This window comes from Carcharodon carcharias, chromosome 23 (genome assembly GCF_017639515.1).
Source record: "Carcharodon carcharias isolate sCarCar2 chromosome 23, sCarCar2.pri, whole genome shotgun sequence".
NCBI classification, from domain to species: Eukaryota; Metazoa; Chordata; class Chondrichthyes; order Lamniformes; family Lamnidae; genus Carcharodon; species Carcharodon carcharias.
The window spans coordinates 6,394,123-6,416,392 of NC_054489.1; the positions used below are offsets into that span (position 1 = coordinate 6,394,123).

The window sequence follows — 22,270 nt, forward strand, 5'->3', positions numbered from 1 at the left end:
ATATTACCTCCTATCCCACATACTTTTTGCTAACCAACCTCCTGTGGGGGAATTTATCAAAAGCCTTCTGAAAATCCAAATATACTACACGCGACTCCCCAGTATCAATTCTTAGTAACATCCTCAAAAAACTCCAACAGGTTTATCAAACATGATTTCCCATTCATAAATCCATGTTGACTATGCCCAATCAGATCATGGTTAAGTGTCCATTTATCACATCTTTATAATAGATTCTAGCACTTTCCCTGCTACTGATGTAAGGACAACAGGTCTATAGTTCCCTGTTTTCTCTCTCCCTCCGTTCTTAAATAGTGGAGTGACATTTGCTACCTTCCAATCTGGAGGAACCATTCTAGAATCTATAGAATTTTGGATGATCACCAGTGCCTCCACTTTCTCCATAACACTGTACAGTGTAGGTCATGAGGTCTCAGGGACTTATCAGCCTTCAGTCCCATTAATTTCTCCAATACAACCTTCTTACTAATCCTAATTTCCTTCAAATCCTCGTTCTACTTAGTCCCTTGGATCTCTAATTCTGGGAGACTTCCTGTATCTTCCTCAGTGAAGACAGACATAAAGTAAACATTTAGCTTCTCTGCCATTTCTCTATTCCCCATTATAAATTCTCCTGACTCTGCCTGTAATGAACCCACATTAGTCTTAACCAAAAGTTTCCTTTTTACCCACCTATGGAAACTTTTACAGTCCATTATGTTTTTTGCTACATTACATTCATATTCTATTCTCCCTTTCTTTATAAGTTTCTTGGTCCTCCTTTGTTGTATTCTAAAGTATATCCAATCCTCAGGTTTACTACTATTTCTGGCAACTTTATAGGCCTTTTCTTTTAATCTTATACAATCCTTATCTTCCTTTGTTAGCCACGGTTGACTGACTTTTCTTTTTGGGTTTTTGTGTCTTAAAGAAATGTATAATTGCTGTAAACTGTAATAATTCTTTAAAGACTGTCCATTGCATATGTACGGTCATACCTTTTAATGTATTTTCCCAATCCACCTCAGCCAATTTGCCCCTCATACCTTCATAAATTCCTTTGTTCAAATTTAACACCCTGGCTTCAGATTGAACTACCTCACTTTCAAACATAATGTAAAATTCTGTCATATTATGGTCACTCACCATTAAAGGTTCTTTTACAACAAGAATATTAATTATTATTAATTAGCCCTTCTTCATTACACAATACTAGCTCTAAAATAGTCTGTCCTCTAGTCGGTTCCTCAACATGCTGCTCTGGAAATCACATCCCAGAAACTCATCTTCCACAGCATTAGTATTCATTAGATTTACCCAATCCATATGCAGATTGAAGTCACCTGTGATTACTGTTTTACTCATTCTCTAATTCTCCTGACTGCCTCTTGAAGTCTATCACTATCATCCTCACAATTCACAATACTTCCAAGTCTTGCATCATGTGCAAATTTTGAAATTGTGCCCTGCACACCCAGGTCTAGGTTATTACTATAAATCAAGAAAAGCAGTGGTCACTCTGTATATCATCCCCCAGTCAGAAGTAAGTAATTTTTGTTTTAATAGGTTTGAATTAAATAAACAGTTGCATAATAAAATTCTAGCTATGCTAAAGACTTGTGATTCAAAATACCTCACAGTTCTAAATAAAATGCCTGCCGCCACTAATACTTTTCACTTAAAAAGCATAGTTTACTGATTTCTGGGGACTCAAATTGTTATTACATAGGAAAACAACATAATAGTAGATTTAGAAATGATATGGCCAATACATTTTCTTGGAGCTCCTGCACCTCAAAATTTGCCAGTACACCACTGCTGAGATGAGAAGAAATTTCTTCACTCAACATACTGCAACATTCTTCTACCTGTACTCATATAAAGAACACAAGTTGGCATGAAGATACAGCAAGAAATTAGGAAGGCAAATAGCATATTGGTATTTATTGCAAGAGACTGGAGCACAATAATAAGGAAGACTTGCTACAATTGTACAGGGCTTTGGTAAGACAACACATGGAGTACTGTGCTCAGTTTTCATCTCCATATTTAAGGAAGGGTATATTTGCATTGAAAATGGTGCAGCAAAGGTTCAATAGATTAGTCACTGAGATGAGAGGATTGCCCTATGATGACAGGCTGCATAAATTAGGCCTATATTCTCTGGAGTTTAGAAGAATGAGAAGCGATCACATTGAAACCTACAAGATTCTGAAGGGACTTGGGCTAGACACTTTGGCTGGGGAATCTATCACAGGGTCACAGTTTCAGGTTAAGGGGCTGATCATTTGGGACTAAGATGAAGAGAAATTTCTTCACTCCAAGTGTCGTGAATCTCCGGAATTCTCTACCTCAGAGGGTTGTAGAAGTGTCGAATATATTTAAGATCAAGATAGACAATTTTTTTGTCTTTCAGAGAATGAAAAGATATGGGGAACAGGCAGAGAAGTGCGAGGGATCCATTTGTCTACTCCTGCTCCTATTTCTTATGTTCTAAAATTCTTTTTAAAACTTTTTTAAAAAGATAACTCAATTTCTTTTACTTGGAGAATTGTTCACTTTCAAAAAAAATGTTCTAAATTATTTTGCACACTTAAAATCAGACAAGTTAGGCAGGGTAGAGGAAATTAAACTACCCATTTGACTTCGCTTTCGTTACCCAGCCAAGGCTCAGGTTTCAATTTGACTCAGCCCAAAAGAGAGAGAACAAGGGAAGAAGCAAAAACACCGCGGAGATTCCCGGGAGTTGTAGTCCTCCGGATCCAAGTTTGCGCAGTCGCGGGGAGGAAAGTGGTGGAGGAAATAACTACAACTCCCAGCGTGCATCTGGGTAACAGCGGCTTTCACTTCGCCCCAGCTGCTGGTTTATGACGGAGTCAGTGCCTCATAAAATGAAACCTTTTCAGTTTTTTAAATAAGTTAAAACAAAACCTGGGCCCGCGGCAGAAAAGTTTGTGTTTTTTAAAAATGTTTCCCCTCCCTTTTAAAGTTTTAGTTGAACTTTTATCTTTATGATGTTTAAGTGCGTAGCTGCGTGTTAAAGATTCTCCCTTTTACTTTCAGTTTTTAATCCTGGTGTCAGTCAGCTCTGTTTAGAAGTCGTTACGCCGGTAAGTATGTTATAAAGACTTTATTCTCTGGATGATATGGTTATTTATTATACCTTTGTATGTGATGATATTGGGGAGCAGGTATAAGCTTTAAATCTGTCCTAGCTCAGGTACAACTGGCATCTGTGGAACTTTTTAAAACGGAGAACCGGCTTGTGATGAGTTCCAATTTGCTATTAAAAGCTGATAAATTTGAAAATATTCTACTTTTGTTTAACTCTCATCTTTGAAGGTGTTGGTTGTTTACTGGGATACAGTTCAATTGCTAACAGATCTCTTCAGGTTTTCGGCTAATTGGGTCTATTTTGGTGCTTCTGTTACAAAGGGTTTGGAGTATAAGAGCAAAGGGCATTGGTGAGGTCACACCTGGAGAACTGTGTGCCATTTTGGTCTCCGACCCTTAGGAAGGACGTACTTGTTTTAGAGGGAGTGCAACAGTTAGACTGGTTTCTGGGATTAGAGGGTTGGCCTGTGAGGAGATTCTGAGTAGATTTGTTTCCCAGTAGTTTAAAAGACTGAGAGGTGATCTTAATGAAACATGTAAAGTTCTAAGGGACTTGACTCATTAGATGCTGGAAGGATGTTTCCCCTGACTATGGAATCTAGATCATGGGGGTCATAATCTCAGAAAAAAGGGTTCGCCATTTAGGACTGAGCTGAGAAATTTCTTCAGTCGGAAAGTTGCAAATCTTTGGAATTCTCGAGACTAGGTGCTCAGTAATTGAGTATATTCAAGACTGAGATCAAAAGATTGTTGAATACTAAGGGATTTAGGGCTAGTGTGGGAAGAAGGAATTGAGGCAGAAGATCAGCCACGATCTAATGGAACTGGCTTGAAGGGCTAGATGGCCTACTCTTGTTTCGTGTGATCCATTGAGTGTCATTGTTACACCATTTATTCCACTCCAACATTTTATTTGATCATGGCTGATCTGTACCTCAACTCTTTTTGCCTGCCTTGGACCCAATCTCTTTGATACCCTTACCTAACAGAAATCTGTCAGTCTCTGACTCAATTGACTTACCAGTTTTCTGGGTGAGAGAAATGCTTAGTTTCCATGATCCTTTGTGTCAGTAGGGTCTTCAACATGTATTCACCCGATCCTGCTGTTCAACATCAACATGTACCTTCCAAGCAAGAATCACTGTTGGTGATGCAGAATGGAATTTTTGGTTTCCTCTCTGTGTAAAAAGTATTTTGTTTTATTGTTCCCCTCATGTTTGCATTTCTTTATGTAATCCATCACCTCTGCTGTGCCTGCTGATCTACACTAGCATCCAGTCTGTCAATACTTGATTTTAAAATCTTCATCCTTATTTTCAAATCTCTCCATGACCTCACCCCTCCCTATCTCTGTAAACTTTTCCAACCTTACAACCCTCTGAGATCTCTGCATTCCTCTGATTCTGGCCTTTTGCACTTCCCCAATTTCCATCGCTCTACCATTGGCTGCTGCCCCTTCAGATGCTTATTCATTCCCTTAAATCTCTTTACATCACTCTCTTCCTTTAAGATGCTCCTTAAAATCTACCTATTTGGTCATCTGTCCTAATATTTCCTTATGTGGGGTTGGTGTCAATTTTTTTTTTTGACATACTCCAGTGAAGCATCTTGGGGTGTTTTACTACGTCAGTGGTGCTATAAAAATGCAAGTTGTTAAATGAAAATTTACTAAGTTTACTATGATAGTTAATAGAGATATTAGGATACTCTTGTGAACTTTGCCGCAGAACAATTGGCCACTAATCCCTGTTTTTATATCAGAATAAAAACAAATCCTGTTGAATTAATGGATTCACTGTTTTCACTTGCATCTGGTCTTGATTTCCCTCCAAACTCTGAATCAGATTGTTGTAATCTCACTAGCTACACAAATATAGCGTTTAGTTAATGGCTCACAATATTTCTGGGTTAGTTCACAGATATCCTCAGGCTTGTGAAGAACTATGTATAAATATCAAGGCCCATTTACTATATTACAGGTGCTAAGGACTTAATGATCTTCAATGTATTGTGTCAGAACGCTGTATGGAACCAGCTTAAGAACATTCCACAAGTTATTTTATTGTGTCCTGCTCCTTACCAAAGAATCCTGCTGCTACTCTGAGACAATAGCCAAGTTCTGTCGATAATCACATTTTCTTTTTCTGCATTCCTTCAGGCTGGGCACCATGAACGAAAATCAAGGAGAACTACAGACCGACACCTCATCGCTGTATTCCAGCACCTTCGGCCAGGTTATCTTCGTCAATGTAGAAAAGGTGTATCTGACAGACGTTCCTGTGAAATGCAACTACATACTGACGCCCAAGATCATTGCCCATAAGAAAGACTGGATTGGAATTTTTAAGGTAGGTTTTGTTTTCAAACTCATTATTTTGTGCTTTTCAATGGAAGATGGGCAGGATGTTGGGACACAGCTTCCGGAACACCAGCAAAAGTCCAGTAATTGAGTATAATGAAAACTGAATCATTGTAAATTTAATTGTAGGTTGTGAGTATCCTAGGATGAGAATTTAGTGTCCATCCTTAGTTGCCTTGAAAGTGAAGGTCTTGTCTTCTGTTTGACTTATTCACCAGGAAGCAATGGTCCTATTTATAAATGGACAGAATGATAGAATGCAATCCCCAAAACACCAGTAAAATTTCTTGAAACCGCCATCATAAAAATTGAATTAATCACTTCAAAACAGCATCCCTGTTCACTAAGTAGCTGGTTTTAAAACTTTCTTCTCAATGATGGACTGCTAGGGACTTCCCTCAAAATACTTAGGGAAATATAATATTTTTTAAATTCTTTCATGGGATGTGGGCATTGCTGGCAAGGCTAACATTTGTTGCCCAACCCTAATTGCTCTTAAGAAGGCGGTGGTGAGCTTTGTTGAACCGCTGCAATCCATATAGCGTAGGTACACTCAAAGTGCTGTTAGGGAAAGAGTTCCAGGATTTTGTCCCAGCGACAGTGAAGGAACAGCAATATAGTTCCAAGTCAGGGTGGTGAGTGGCTTGGAGGGGAACTTGCAGTCTTAACTTCCAAAAAGCCATATCAGCAACACCCATGATCAAAGATGCAAATCTCAGATGCTTTTTCACCTCCACTTCAATAGTTGCTGTCAGCTCACCATTCCTAACCTGATATTGAACGTCCCATTTATGACTCCATCAGATCGGTTTTCAATGTTGCCATTGAGGGATGAATGATTTAGGTAACTGGACATCTCTGATAAACTCAAAATGGATCTAACACAATAACCAAAATTGAGCTTTTACATATGAACATATGTCCCAATAGTTTGAAACTCTTGACAAATTCTCAGAAATCTCTCTGGAATGAAATAAAACCCTCATAGAGTTCCCACTGCTCACAAGGAACCTTGAACCTCCAAATTAATTTGTTACAAAACATCATTTTGACCAAGGAGGCCAATTTTCTCCAAGAAAGATAGAGTTGTGGGTATTTCACACCGGGCAATAACTTTGCTGTCTGTTACACTTCCTAGACTTTGAATTTTTTCCAATTACAGTAATCAACATTTTCAAACATCTTTTATAAAGATTAGGCAAGGAGTCTTGCAAAACTCACGACTATCTGTTCTAAGTATAAACCAGCCGAATCATGTTTAGATTCTAATCTAATTTGTGACCCACTGTGGTATTCTTTTTCCAAAGGAAACCTCTAAACTCTTGGATATCTGTAACTTACTCCTATGAATCCAATATTGTTGCACAGATGAGTTTTATATACAACATAGTCAAAAATGTTTACTTTTGGAATTATAAGATATAGGTATACATTTTGCAGCCTGCAGTTTGTTTTTTGTAATGTTTGGATGTAATTAGGTTATCTGATCTACTTACACACAAACGCCAGAACAGAACTCTGCAACTGCTTATTTGAAATATAGCCTACCTGTACACATCATGCTTAAATGAGGACTGCGTATGTTTTATTAACTGCCCACTTTGTAAAACTCGTTTGACTCTCCCTCCCCCTCCCCCTCCCCCTCTCCCTCTATCATAAATCCATCTCCTCAGCCTCTACCTGTCATGTCACCATAACAAATCTATTATCTACCATTACATATTTATCTTGAGCACGTAATCTAAGCTATATTAAGGGAGTGCTGTGTTATCAAGAGGTGCCATCTTTCAGATGAGATGTTAAGCCAAGGCCCTGAATATCTTAGTTAGTGACGTACTTTTGAAGTGTACTCGCTATTGCAACATGGGAAAACAGCAATGAATTTGCACACAGCAAGATCCCACACCAGCAATGCGATAATCACCAGATAATCTGTTTTAGTGAGGTAGAACTAGCCTCTCTGAACTGCTGCCTATCTCTCTTGCCTCTTCTATGCAGTATTTTCTGACTAAATAACAAATGGATGCTTTGTGAACATAATTGCCTTTGGCAGTAAACTTTGGTATTCTTTTCTTTTTCTGGATGCACTTTGACAGTGTTTGCAGTGAGATTATTTTAGCATTATGTTTCTTTTATTCAAGGTTGGTTGGAGTACAGCTCGTGATTACCACACTTTTGTGTGGGCCCCTCTCCCTAAGGAGGACAACCAGGTGGAGCGACAGCAGCAAGTGATGTTTGAAGGTAACATTCTTTCAACAGAGAACTTTGAACCGGTTGGGTGTTTACAAAAATCTTGCAGCTTCATGGTCCCTTTTATTGTCACCAGCTTTTGATTTCCAGATTGTAAAAACTGAATTCAGGTTCTCAAACTGCCCATAGTGAGATTTGAACTCATGTTACTCGATCAAAAGCTTAAGTTACAGTCACAGAATTGTTACAGTGTGAAGGAGGCCATTCGGTCCATCATGTCAACACCGGCTTTCCAAATGAGTAATTCACTTAGTGTCATTTTCCCCCTTCCTTTTTAGGTAACAACCTAATTCCTTTTTGAATGCTTTGGTTGAATCTGCCTTCATCACACTCTCCAGACTTTAACCGTACGCTGCGTCAAAAAGTTTTTTTTCTCATATTGCTTTTGCTTCTTTTGCTAATCATTGTAAATCTGTGAACCCTTGTTCTTGATCCTTTCAAGAGTGGGAATAGTTTCTCCCTATCTACTCTGTCCACACCCCTCATAATTTTGAATATCTCTATCAAATCTCTCAGCCTTCTTTTCTTCAAGGAAAACAGTCATGACTTCTCCCATCTATCTTACCTAAAGTTTCTCAACCCTGGAACCATTCTCAAGAATCTTTTCTGCTCTCTCTCCAATGCCTTTACGTCTTTCCTAAAGTGTGGCGCACAGAACTGGACGCAATACTCCAGCTAAGGTCAACCTAGTGTCTTTTATGAGTTCAGTAAAACTTCCTTGCTCTTGTACTCTATGCCCCAATAATAAAGCCTTGAAGCGCTCTCACCTTCATTGAATTATGCACTTATACACCCAAGTCCCTCTGCTCCTGCACCCCTTTTAGAGATGCACCCTTTATATTGTCTCTCCATTTTCTTCCTACCAACATGAATCACTTCATGTTTCTCTGCATTGAACTTTACCTGCCACCTGTCTGCCTATTCCACCAACTTGTCTTTGTCCTTGTGAAATTCTACACTATCCTCCTTACAGTTTACAGTGCTTCAAAGTTTTGTATCGTGCACAAATTTTAAAATTGTGCCCTGTATACCAAGGTCTAGGTCATTAATATATATCAGGAAAAGCAAGGGTCTCAACTGACCCCTGGGACACTCCACTACAAACCTTCCCCCAGTCCGAGAAACGTCCATTAACTGCTACTCTCCGTTTCCTGTACTCAGCCAATTTCGTATCCATGTTGCTACTGTCCCTTTTATTCCACGGGCTATAACTTTGCTCACAAGTCTGTTGCGATACTGTATCAAATGCCTTTTGGAAGTCAATATACACTACATCAACAGCATTGCCCTCATCAATCCTCCCTGTTACCTCTTCAAAAAACTCCAGAAGTTAGTTAAACATGATTTTCCTTTAAGAAATCCATGCTGGCTTTCCTTAATTAATCTGCATTTGTCCATGTGATTATTAACTTTGTCCTGAATTATTGTTTCTAGAAGTTTGCCCACCACCAAAGTTAAACTGACTGGCCTATAGGTGCTGGGCTTATCTTTACACCCTTTTTTGAACAAGGGTGTAACTTGAAATTTCCCAGCCCTTTGGCACAACCCCTGAGCCTAAGGAAAGCTAGAAAATGATGGCCAGTGCCTCCTCAATTTCTGCTCTCTCTTTCCTCAGTACCCTTGGATGCATCTCATCCAGTCCTGGTGCCTTATCAACTTTTAGTACAGACAGCCTATCCAATACCACCTCCTTAACAATTTTAAACCCTTTTCGTGTCTGAATTACCTCCTCTTTCACCATGGCCTGGATAGCACCTTCCTCCTTTGTAAAGACAGATGCAATGTATTAATTTAGTACCTCCAACTATCCTGCTGCCTCCATGCGTAAATCTCCTTTTTGGCACCTAATCTGTCCTATTCCTCCTTTTACCACACTTTTTTTACTATATGTCTATAGAAGTTTTCCCTTTAATGTTGGCTGCCAGTCTCTTTTCATATTACTTCGTTGTCTCTTTTATTTGCTTTTTCACCTCCCCTCTAAGCTTTCTATATTCACCCTGATTCTTAATTAATTTCTACCTGACATTTGCCATGGTACACTTTTTTTCTTCTTTAATTTCTAACTCTTGTCATCTAGGGAACTCTGAATTTGTTTGCTTTTTTTCTTTGTTTACCTTTTACTTTTGAGGGAATGTACCTTGACTTTGTAAAAACTGTCTCTTCTTTGAAGTTAGCCCATCGTTCAATTACCATTTTTCTTGCCAACCTGTGACTCCAATTTATTTGGTACAGATTTGTTCTTACCCGATTGAACTTGGCTTTCACATCAAAGGTTATTGTGGAAAATAAAAGCTCATGGTGTAGGGAGTAACATATTGGCATGGACAGAAGATTGGCTGGCTAACAGGAAGCAGAGAGTTGGTATAAATGGGTCTTTTTCAGGTTGGCAGGATGTGATGAGTGGTGTTCCACAGGGATAAGTGCTGGGGCCTCAACTTTTTACAGTTTATATAAATGACTTGCATGAAGGGACCGAAGGAATGGTTGCTAAATTTGCTGATGACACAAAGATAGGTAGGAAAGTAAATTATGAAGCAAACATAAGGAGGCTACAAAGTGACATAGATAGGTTAAGTGAGTGGGCAAAGATTGGCAAATGGAGTATAATGTGGGCAAATGTAAAGTTGTTCCTTTTGGCAGGAAGAATAAAAAAGAAGCTTATTATCTAAATAGTGAGAGATTGCAGAGCTCAGATTCAGAAGGATCTGGGTATCCTAGTGCATGAATCACAAGCAGGTACACCAAGTAATTAGGAAGGCTAATAGAATGTTATCATTTATTGTGAGGTGAAATAATTGCAAAAGTAGGAAGGTTATGCTTCAGTTGTACAGGGTACTGGTGAAATCACATCTGGAGTATTGTGTACAATATTGGTCAAGTTTTTAAGGAAAGATGTAAACGCATTAGAAGCAGTTCAGAGAAGGTTTACTAGACTAATATCAGGAATGGGCAGGTTGTCCTTTGAGGAAAGGCTGGAAGAGCTAGGTTCGTATCCGCTGGAATTTAGAAGAGTAAGAGGCGACTTGATTGAAACCTTTAAGATGCTGAGGAATCTTGACAGGGTGGATGTGAAGAAAATATTTCCTCCTCCTGGGAGAATCTAGAACTAGGGGTCACTTTTTAAAAATAACGGGTCACTCATTTAAGACAGATGAGGAGAAATTTTTTCTGAGGGTCATGAGTTTTTGGAACTCTCTCCCTCAAAAGGCAGTGGAAGCAGAGTATTTGAATATTTTTAAGGCAGAGCTAGATAGATTCTGGATTAAGAAGGGAATGAAAGGTTATTGGGATAGGCAGGAATGTGGGGTTGAGGTTACAATCAGATCAGCCATGATCATCTTGTATGGCAGAGCAGGCTTGAGGGGCCGAGTGGCCTACTCCTGCTCCTAATTCATATGTATGTTCGTATGTTTCCCCAGTTAATTATTCTTATGCTGGATTGTTCTTTGTCCTTTTCCATAGTCAGACTAAACCTTATGATACAATGATCACTGTCCCCTAAATATTCTCATACTGACACTTGATCCACTTGGCCCACCTCATTTCCAAGAACCAGGACTAGCAGTGCCTCGTTTCTCATTGGATAGAAATCTTTAGAGAAATCCCCAGATCTGTGGAAATATCAGAAGCATTCTTTCACAAGATTTCTCTTCCTCCTGCTTTCAATATAAAGTTGCTGCTTAAGTCCCTAGTCCCTATGACCACTCACATGTAGCCCAATCCTATGTGCCCAAGTCAAACGCACTAACTGGCAACATCTTTCAAGGACTAATGCGCCAACCTTGCAGGATACTGGTGTCCCAACACCACCCCGTTGGAGAACTAGTGTGTAAAGTTTTGAAAGAGTAAATAGGGAAAAATTGCTTCCACTGGTAACAGGATCAGTAACCAGGGGCCACACTGAAAAGAATTGACACAAATTGTTTTGCAAGCACCTCCTGTTGTAGATAACCAAACTGGTCAAAAAAGTAAGTATTTTTAATCAGGTCATTGGTGTAACAAAAGGGAATATGTTGTGCACAATTACAACATAATGTATTATTTGAATGTAAAATTAAAGAGTGGGGATTGATACTTCTGTTACAATAGTTTGAGGAATTGAGAAGAAATAGTGTGAGGGTCCTTGTCTGACTTTTGAATAAGATTTTACTTCACTGTTCATGAAAAATCTAAATGATACTTTTCATAATCATGCATTCATGTGTGAATGTCTATATTTTCTTCTGTTCTAGCTTATTATCTCCCAAAGGACTATGATGACTTTTACCAGTTCTGCTATGTTACTCAGAAGGGTGAGATTCGTGGGGCGAGTACACCTTTTGGATTCAGACTGGCTCATTCTAGTGTGTCTGACCACCTAGACAACGATTACAGTCAAGAAATGCTCATCATCACTACCCAAGTAAGTCACCTTTGTTATGGAACACACATTTTCTCAGTTATCTAGTTTTCAAAGCACAGCTCACTTAAACCTGGTTTATCCGAGGGAATCTCTGCTTGGTACAAAGGATTTCATCCCTTAAAAGGGTAAAATCACCACAGTATTAATTGCATTCAAGGGGATGATCATTTTTGACATCTGTTTTTGGTCAGCCTTACAAGTTTGTAGCCTCTTGTGCAATCCCAATTTCCATCACTCCACCATTGATGGCTGTTTTTAGCTGCCAAGGCCCTAAGCACTGGAATTCTCTCCTTGAATCTCTCTTCCTCAAAACCTACCCCTCTAACCAAGCTTTCAGTCATCTCTCCTAATATCTTCGTATGCGGATCAGTGTCAAATCTTGATTGATATTATGGTCATCATCAGATTCCCTTCGTTAGTCCTTTGATACAGACAACATGAGTAGTATTCGTCACTAAGCCAAAAAGACGTTCTGCCTATCTCTCAAATGAGAATGCAGTATATAAATTTCAGTGCCGTTGTGATGCTAGGTACGTAGGCCGTACGTCCCAAAGACTGGCGGATCGTATAAAACAGCACGATCCAGCCGCTGTTCACAATGGGCAGGATACAGACCATACCCAACCAGCCAATGCTTGCAAACTCAAAACAGTGTCCAAAATTCGATGTGATTCCGTGATTGGGCAACGTTTGCTAAATAATCCTCAATGTGCTAAGAATTACATTGACAACCAGTTTAAGATGGTCAGTCGAGCTCACAATGTGGTTCATTTGAGTGTACTGGAAGCTACATATATTAATACACAGGGCCCTGTTCTTTGCAAACAGAAAGAACATGTACATACACTGCACCTGTTTCAGCTAAACAAAACAAGTGACAGCCGTTTGCTGACTTTGGTCAAGGCATTGCCCTGAGGAATATCAGGGTCAAACTACCTGATTTAAATTTCAAACAATGCTTGGCAGTTAACTGTCAGTCACCATCAGTAATGCATTCTCCATGGTAGTGCCACTTGCCAACCATTCAGCGCCCTCTCTTCACATACAATATAAATTGTTGTTTTTTCCCCTTTTATATTGGTATTCTTGCACATGTCCTGATGAGTGCAATGCGAAAAAGCTTAGACATGTCTCTTTTTTCAGCAATTCCCTTCATTATTGAAGATGGCCATCTCTTGCATGCATCGAGTCATCTGTTATGAGTTCTAACATGGCTGTGGAGCCCAATTGCAGACCTGCAAGGCTTTGCACTGTGTGTGCAAGGATGAATTGTTTGATTTTTGTTGGGATTGCTCAGTCTTTCAAGCTTGACTTTTGTCCTTTTGCTGCCTGTATTCTTTGCTGTTTGAAGGAAACAAGGCCATTACTTGAGATTGCTCCCCAGGTATTTCTTTCTTGTGCATCTTTCTTCCAGTCTGGTGGATATGTCACTTTTCATGAGGTTTACCTTCGAGGAATCCTTGAAACTTAATCTTGGTCTACCTTGCAGATATTGTCCTAGTTTAAGTTGTGAATACATGACTGCCTTTTTATCGTCAGTCATATGTACTACATGTCCACTCCGTCTGAGCTGGGCTCTGATGATAAGTGCTTTAATTCCAGACATTTTGGCTCTTTGAAGTACCTCAGTGTTGGCCACTTTGTCATCTTGTTTGTTGCCCTTGATGTTCTGATTGCATTTCATGTGAAACCTGTCCAAGTGTTTAATAGGTTTGAAGTAGGCAGTCTGTGTCTCACAGGCCTATTGGAGGATAGTTATTACCACAGCTTTGTACAAAGCCAAGTTTTGTTGTACATTTGGTACCTCATTTCCTCCAGAGTGTCTTGCGTAAACGGGCAAATGCTGAGCTTGTTCGGCAATTCTATTTACCACCTTGCTGTCAATGCAGGTATTTCTGGAGATTGTGCTTCCAAGATAGGTGAAGTTACCTATAACCTTCAGGGTTGTGTCACTGATCATTATAGAGGTGGGGCATAGTCAGAATTTGGTGATGGTTGGTGGAGTATCTCTGTCTTCCTTAAGCTGATAGTTAGCCCATAGTTGTCAGCCACATTTGTAAAGCAGTCCTTGATCCTTTGCGAAGGCCAAGTTCACAACGTGACACAAGGGCACAGTCACTAGCAAACAGCAATTCCCACATCACCATCTCCGATATCTTAGTTGAAGATTTCAGTCATCTCAGGTTGAAGTGATTGCCATCTGTTTTGCATTGGATGTATATTCCATCAACATTTCCATCAAGTTCCTCAGAAAGCATGGCAGCAAAGAATATACTGCACTCTGCTCTACAGCAGCCATAACACATCCTTGCTTCATTTCACTTGTTACCTCAAAGGGGTCAATGTATTTCCCATAGTGGCTGTCATTCCATGGTGAAACATCTGTATCAGATTTACAGCTCTATCAGGACATCCAAGTTTGGCTAAAACTTTTCACAGGCTCCTCTATTTCCTATGATAAAGGTCTTCATCAGGTCAACAAAGACACAGCAGTGTCCCATCTGCTGTTCACGGATTTTCCCTTGTATTTGTCAAAGCGTGAAGATCACGTCGCAGGTCCCTCTCCCCTTCCTGATCCCACTTGATAATACTCCTGTGAAGCACCTTGGGGCTTTTTTTAAATAGGAAGCAGTCAGTTTTGCTTTTTGATCCCACAGCCTTCTGACAGTGGAAAGAGGACTACTAACTGAGCCACAGCTGACACCATTAACATCTTCTTTTGTCTTGCACCATCATCATTTCTGTCATTTTATTTCTCCTGCCTTCCACCCTATCACCAAGCTTTCCATTTGTTCTCCTCCTCCTCTCCCTCCTTTCCCTCATCCTGTGTGCTTCCTTTAAACTTGCTGCAGGACCTGCTGATTATTTCCAGTGCTTGATTTTTATTTCCGATTTCCAGCAACTGTATTTTGTTTTTATGTTGTAGCACAGTGCAGTTGAAGCGTAGCGGAAACGAGCTCTGAGGAGCAGCGATCATGGTACTGCAAAGACCAGCCAGGGCAAAGTTAATTAATAAAAAATAATTAGCCAGCTTTGCTTTCTTTCATACTGCAGAGAGCTCCTGATTTTAGCGGGATGTGGCTCAGTAAACTAATTGGTATCAGGAGTTAGTTGTGGCAGCACTGAATAATTCCACTATCGATGAACTGTGAAATACCAGTGTTTGAGCAGCTCAAATTTATTGCAGTAATTAAAGTCACCTGGGTCCTTGAGTTGGAACCTGTATAATGCGTTCCTTTGCAAACCTCCCAATCACATTGCTGACGTTTTGTAAACTGGTTGTTTTAAGAGCTGGGGGATTTTTTGTCGACATTTGCTGAAAGTTAGATTACACCGCAGAGCTTCTCAGCATGACTGTTAGCTAGAGCTGTTCTTTTATCTGTTGGGAGTCGAAGATGCAAATGTTTTAAATCAGTGATGCTCATAAAAGTGTCTTGCCAGCCTGCATTTCCTTTATCTATGACCCTCAGCATGATTGCTGCTCCCATATGTTTCTGGGCCTCCATTCATGGATCTTGCTGTGGAATATCAACAGTGCTGTTCCCTCACTTTATTTCTCTCCACTAAAACAAGTCCAGGGAATGCTGGAAAGCTGTTAGGAGGCTTCCATTTCCATGCAACAGGCAAAAAGGGCCCAATAAACTGGGCTCCTAGGGATCCCACTCTTCCTGTGAGAAAGCAACTGCGCATCCATTTGGCAACTGGTCAAGGGGGAATGGAGGAATTTGGTAGATCACCATGTGAGGAATTCAGAATCAGGCCTGTGTCCCATCACTGCAGCATTCCTGAGAGTGGCTCTCAAGACATTGGATGGGATTATGGCAACAACAGGAAGTTAGTAACACTATGACAGAATGGGATTTGACTGTTGCCTTTCATGCATCTTAGATGAGTGGATGTTATACTTCTATACACACTATTTCCTGGTTATTATCTACACATTATCATTCCATTAGCGTTTAGTGATTATACCATCATCGTGAGTGCTGGAGTGTGGGCTTAAAACAATTACCTGAACCATCCATAAAAATTTTGAAGTTGTTTAACGGTTAAATGCTGTAATTGGAGGTGGAGAGGAAATTGTACAATTTTTGGGGAGCTGAGGTGGGCTGATTGAATTTTCTTGTACACATTAATCTTGTGTTCTCAGCAAAGCACAAGCTTTACTGTCTGAAAATATTAAAGTTGGTGATATCAATATCCTAACCTGTGTGGGATGGGAAAGGGGAGAGGCAGTATTGGAAATTATTGGAGGTGGACACTGTTGGCCTCCAGCATCCCTTGAAACTGAATAACTGACCAAACAGTCTAAGCTGATACGCAGTTTCCCTAGGTGAAGCATCTGATAGCTACTAACTTAGTTTAAACTGGACATTATCAAATGTCAGTTCTTTCAGGAGAGGTGCTGAGAATACTAGAGTTAGATTTCCGGGTGCAATTTCAGGAGGTTCATATGGCACTGCTTGGGCCTTGGTCTTTGACGATATAAAAACCAGTTCAGTTAGATTTTTCCTGGTTGTCTTTTCTGAAACTGATTTAAATATTTATATATCGCAAATATTTAATTCTAGTACAGTGCCTGTCCGGAGTTGCAGGGTTATTATCTCTGGTACCTATGATTTTCACAGTGAGATGAGGGACTATTTCAGAAAACCCTGCAGCGATCCCAGCTTTTCCAAATGTGTTTCACGTTTTGCCTCCTGTTTTCCTAAAATGTTCCTGCAATAGGACAAACTTGAAGAAACAGAAAGAGAGAAGGATGCTTTGAAGACCAACAATCTGAAACTAGTGGAGGAAAACACAGCCCTGAAGGAAAAGATCAAACAGCTTGAAACACAGGCAGAGCAAGACAAAGAAGAACATTCTAGAGCACTGGAGGCAAATAAGGTACATTAAAGCTCTTAATGGCTGTGCAGCCAACAATCTTGAGCACTGTCATTGGGTCCCAAGAGACAAAATTTCTCTTAAATATTCTGAGTTGCTCAGTTTCTGAGAATTAAATTTTAAACAAGATATGTATTTGAATTTAAAAGCTTTTCTTCTTTAAAAGATGTGCAAAGTCGTCACAAATATCTATAAGATTAATCAGAACCCCTTTTCTAAGACTTGTGGATCCTGGGCCAGGAGCCTGGATCCCTCCTTAAGTCTGCAGGGGCTGAGCCAAGCAGATGGAGCCAGGATGTTGGCAGGGATGAGGTGGGTGCACGGGGGCCCCAGTCCCTCCCCCCAGCCCCTGATTACTCACACTTTACCACCTGATCGCTGACCGACAGTTTCCTGTCCCCACCCTGCACTGCTGCTTCTGGATCTTGGGTCTCGCTTTCTCCCTGCAACATTGGGCCTCTGATGACAGCATCACCAGAACATGGTGGCAGCTGGTTCAGAGTGCAGCACTTGGGGGAATGGGGCCAGAGTGCAAATGAAATAAAACTAAAAATGGTGTCACAAATCAAAAAACAGCCCTTAGGAATGAACAGTGTTGAAGTGAAATAACGTTAAGGGCAGGAATGAGTGGGGGGCGGTGGCAGCGCAATTTAATGTAAGGACTTAGTGTACTTGTGTCTTTGGCTGCTGTCTGACATGAGCCTTGTAGCTGGAGGCAAGCGCTGATGAAAATCACTAGATATTTATCAGACCAGTAACCAGAAAGAGTTTTACATTTTTAACCATACCTGGCTGACAGCCAGCAGCCCTCCTTAGTCCCAGTTAGTGGGTTGTTCCAATTGCAGGTCATTCACTGTATTGACAACATCACGATGACATGTTGATGATGTATAAGTTACTGATGTCATAGCATTGGTGGTACTTTCGTGAGCAATGGTCACTGCCAGTCTGGGATGCACTGGCATTAATTCACATAGAGACTGGTTATATATCAACTGACTGAAAATATGGACACGAAGCACACTTGGACTACCCTTCTAAGACCCTACAACATAAACACCAAGAAAGGTTTGCATTGTGTTAGTTATGTGGCAAACAAAGTGCTGGAAAAACTCAACATGATGGGCAGCATCTGTGGAGAGAGAAACAGAGTTAACGTTTTGAATCCGATATGACTCGCCTTCAGAACTCCAAACTGACTTGAGTGCACTGTTGAGAATTAACTGACCTTGGTGAGCATAAAATTCATCAAAAAAATGAAACCTCCACAGACTATCTTTGTGAAATTGTAAGGTCAGTCCATGTTTCCCCAAAGAGCAGAAACTTGAGACCTGAATGCTTGTGAAATAGTTTCAATTTGGAAAGTAAATAAATAATGAGCTGCTCATTGCAAAGTGCATAATTGGTGTCAAACCAGAATGTTTTATAGAACCCCTCCATTTAGTTTATAGGCAGGTACTATAGTATAGTCTCTTCACAATTAAAAATATATTTTAATAAATGGAAGTAGGAAATAAAAATGAAATCTGTGTCCACACAACCAGCTTCTGAGAAAAGGTAAGTAAATGTTTTTGGTTTGAATTTTCTGTAAGAGGGCATTTCTGACAAAAAAATCTATACACCCCAAACAATCTTGTCTTTGCACTGATGTTGATGGACTTTGCTGTGCATTTCCAGTATGTTTTGCTGTTGCCTGTCCACTGGATACAATTCTGTGTTGGAATAATTTCTCCCCTCCCTATCTTCTCCACCCCTCCCGCCACCACCCACCCCACCACCCCTCCGCAAACCCTCCCTTTGTTACTTGTACACAACAGAAGGACATGGTGGTGTTACAGAAACAAATCTTGGAACAGAAAGTGGATAATGAGGTGGAAATGAAAGCACAGATTGAAAAGGCAGAACAACTCAGAAAGGAATTGACTGAAAAAAAGGCAGTATGCTTAAGTGTACAAAAGGAAAACCAGGTAAATGTAGAATGTGGCATGATGTACTATTTGTAAATGTAACTTGAGATTTCTGACTCAGTGAAACCTCACTGGCTTTTTGAATAATAAAAGATCAAGACCACACGATGGTGCATGAGAAACTGAATCTCCCAGCTCTTCTTCAAATAGTGCTCTGGGTTCTTTTATGTTCAGCTGAGAGGAAAGATAGGACCCCTGTTAGGTATCTCACCCAAAAGATGGTGCCAATGACAGTGCGGCCCTCCCTCGGTACCACAAGTGTCGACCTGGATTTTGTGCTCTCAAACTCTGAACCTACAAACTCTGACTCAGAGGTGAGTATTCCACATATTGATCCGTGGTTCAAGGCTCTTCAAGGAGACCAAACAGTCCAAGAGTGTATTTGAGATGTTTTTGATCACTGAAATGTTCTGGTTACAGTTTAAGCCATGGCACCATGGATTAATGTGCCCCAAAGCCCCGTTTCGTTGGTGGTTGCATACTTGTTGTGAAGATCACATCCTTCCACCTCCAGACATTGTTTGTTTACACACCTATTTTTTCCCTCCCACAGTCAAAACATTAATCCATGCCTTCATTAAAACCAAAATCTGTTTGACTATTGATCTCCTAACTAGCCTTCATATCTCTATCTTTTACAAACTGCAGCTAAACCAGAACTGCTGATGCCAAAATCTGCTCCTACACAGTCCCTTGCTTCATGCAGTTGATTTCAAAGTATCTCTTCTCATTTTCAAACCTCTCTATGGCCTTGCTTCCCCTGACCTGAGCAAACTGCTCCATTCGATGCCTAGGCCATAGGAACAGGAGGTGATTCAGCCGCTTGAGCCAGTTCACAATTGAAAGAGATCATGGCTGATATGCAACCAAATCCTATGTTCCTGCCTTTGCCTCACATCCTTTGATACCTTTGGCTAACAAAAATCTATCAACCTTAGTTTTAAAATTAATGATTGATCTTTCATCAATTGTCGCTTGCAAAGACAGTACAACCCCCTCACCTTAGACTCCTTAGCTAGCCCTCTAGTCCTCTGACGTTGGTCTACTGCATTTCCCCAGCTTCACCATCAGAGGCTGATCTTTCTGCTGCTGCATTGCTTCTTTCTGAAATTCTCACCCATAGTCATCTTTGACTCATTTGCTTTCCTCACTCCCTCCGAAAGCTGCCTTCATAGCCCATTTCTGTCACAATACATTTAGCCTCCTCACCATCCCTACTTCTTCCTTGTCCTGTAAATATTGTCATTATTCCTTGTTTGCAAATCTCACTATAACATCACACAGCAGAACCATTTGCATCAGGCTGAATTTTAACATTGGTCTATTACATCTGTTTCATTTTTCTTTTCATAAGGACTTGCAGGCAAAGATAGAGTCAGCACAGGCCTCTGTTGAGCAGTCAAAACAGGAATGTGACAAAGCTGTTGATTACGGGAAACAACTCCAGCAAGAAACCAAAACACTAAAAATGGAGATCAGCACAAAGGAGACTGAGCTAACAAGGTAAAGGAAAAAAGAACTTCTACTGATATAGTGCCTTTTGGACATCCCAAAGCACTTTTTAGCAAATGAAGTCCTTTAAGTGTAGGCACAGTTGTAATATAAGGATCCATGACAGCCAATGTTCATACAGGAAGATTCCACAAATAGCAATGAGATAAATGCCCATATAACATGTTTTTAAGAGGCTTTGGTTGAGGGCTAAATATTGACCAGGACACCATGGAGTGGCTGAGACAATCTTCCCTACTCTTTGTTTTCTTAAGAGGGCAGATGGAGCCTCAGTTTTAACGTTTCACCCGAATAGTGCAACACTTCCTCAGTCCTACACTAGGAGTGTCAGTCTGGATTTTGTGCTCAGGTCTCTGGAGTTTGATTTGAATCCAAAACCTTCTAACTCTTGAGATGAGAGTACCACCACTAAACCATGGACAGTACCTGTGGTAAGGTTCATGCATAGATACGTTGTGTGCAAACATTGCACCCATCACTGTTGAGTAAGGTGCGTATAATATTGGGAAAAGAAAACCATGCCACTGGTTGCTTGTCAAAGATTCGTGTTGGAGCACAGACTGAAACTGAACTGGATTTTTCTTCCAGTCTGTCTCTGCTCAGTTCCTAATTTGAATTACACCAAACAGGGGTTGCTGTGCCAATCAGAGGAAGGGAAATTGATTAAATGACCAGTGCAGTCATTGCTGTCTCCTAGCTGCTAGCCAGAGGGATAGTGGAAGAAACTGGTCACACTGTGTTTACCATTCCAGCAGTGTTCCTAGTAAAGGCACCTACCTGGGGGAAAATATTGAACTCCTACAAATCCTTAGCAATTCCAACAGCCTAGAAAAGGCTACAAGATGTAGATCATGTGACTGACTGCCTAATTTTTTTGGTTAGTTGGATTCACACTGAACTAAATATCCCAAAGTGGAATAAAATATGAATCCTCAGTTTTTACACAATGGCAGCTCATTTTTCTAAAAGGATATTCATCCAAGATTACTGAATATTTCACTTCTTCTAAAAAAAATAAATGTAAGAATGTTTCTTTCTGACTCCTCCTTGCATATTTTAACTTGCAGTCTGTCAGAAATAAAGAATCAGATTGCAAGCGAGTTAAAAGTTGCCCTGGACAACTTCAAGCACATTCAGGTAAGGTGATTTAATTGAGATAAGAGCTTGTGTTGACTTCTTCTGAGTGTAGGGTAATTTGTGGAAACACTTGATGAGATTCTCGTTCTGTGGGTAAGCTTCATCATAAATTAATCCATAGGAACAATCCAGAGGCTGGAAGTGCACTGGTGCCTTCAGCTGAGATCTCTACTTGAACATATTTACTCCATAAGAGTGGGATCTCCCATTTCATGTGCTCAGTCCAAATAGGCTTTCTTCCCTCAGCTCCAGGAAACCTTCCTAGTCTGTATTACCTGTGCAACCTCACGTAGCATGGAGCTAACTGTTCTACATTAGAAGAGGAGGAACAGACTAAGGAGCATCCTTGTGCAGTCGGTATTTTCCTTCTGCTAAATGATTGCAATATATTTCTATTTTTATTTCCTAGTCTGACCTTGACAACCAGAAAAGAGAAAATGAAAAGTTAACAGAGGATCTGAAGAAAATGGCAAAAACGGAGATTGAGCTGCAGAATCAGACAGCCGAGGTTCACCACTTGCAGCAAGTCTTGTCCGATTATGAAAAGTTGAAGGCTTCCAACTCGAATACTGAAAGACAGGTATCGTGAATTCCAACTCAGCCTTGCCTCCAAACTACAATCTCTGAGCATTTACATCCATTCTT

The 22,270-nt window shown here is 40.3% G+C and overlaps 1 protein-coding gene across 4 annotated transcripts in view; it reads left to right on the plus strand.

Moving 5' to 3' along the window:
* The first annotated feature begins 2,814 nt into the window (after positions 1-2,814).
* Positions 2,815-22,270, plus strand: part of LOC121269045 (tax1-binding protein 1 homolog B-like) — a 44,589-nt gene continuing 25,133 nt past the window's right edge. For 2 of the 4 annotated variants that reach the window (XM_041173448.1, XM_041173449.1), the window contains exons 1-10: positions 2,822-2,950; positions 3,064-3,110; positions 5,273-5,462; positions 7,615-7,714; positions 11,956-12,125; positions 16,854-17,012; positions 18,827-18,976; positions 20,331-20,479; positions 21,556-21,625; positions 22,035-22,205. In XM_041173448.1, coding sequence (XP_041029382.1) covers positions 5,283-5,462; positions 7,615-7,714; positions 11,956-12,125; positions 16,854-17,012; positions 18,827-18,976; positions 20,331-20,479; positions 21,556-21,625; positions 22,035-22,205 — 1,149 coding nt within the window. In that variant the 5' untranslated portion in view covers positions 2,822-2,950; positions 3,064-3,110; positions 5,273-5,282. Of the gene's footprint in view, positions 2,951-3,063; positions 3,111-5,272; positions 5,463-7,614; positions 7,715-11,955; positions 12,126-16,853; positions 17,013-18,826; positions 18,977-20,330; positions 20,480-21,555; positions 21,626-22,034; positions 22,206-22,270 lie in introns of all 4 variants that reach the window. The other 2 variants (XM_041173447.1, XM_041173446.1) reach the window with 2 other exon arrangements.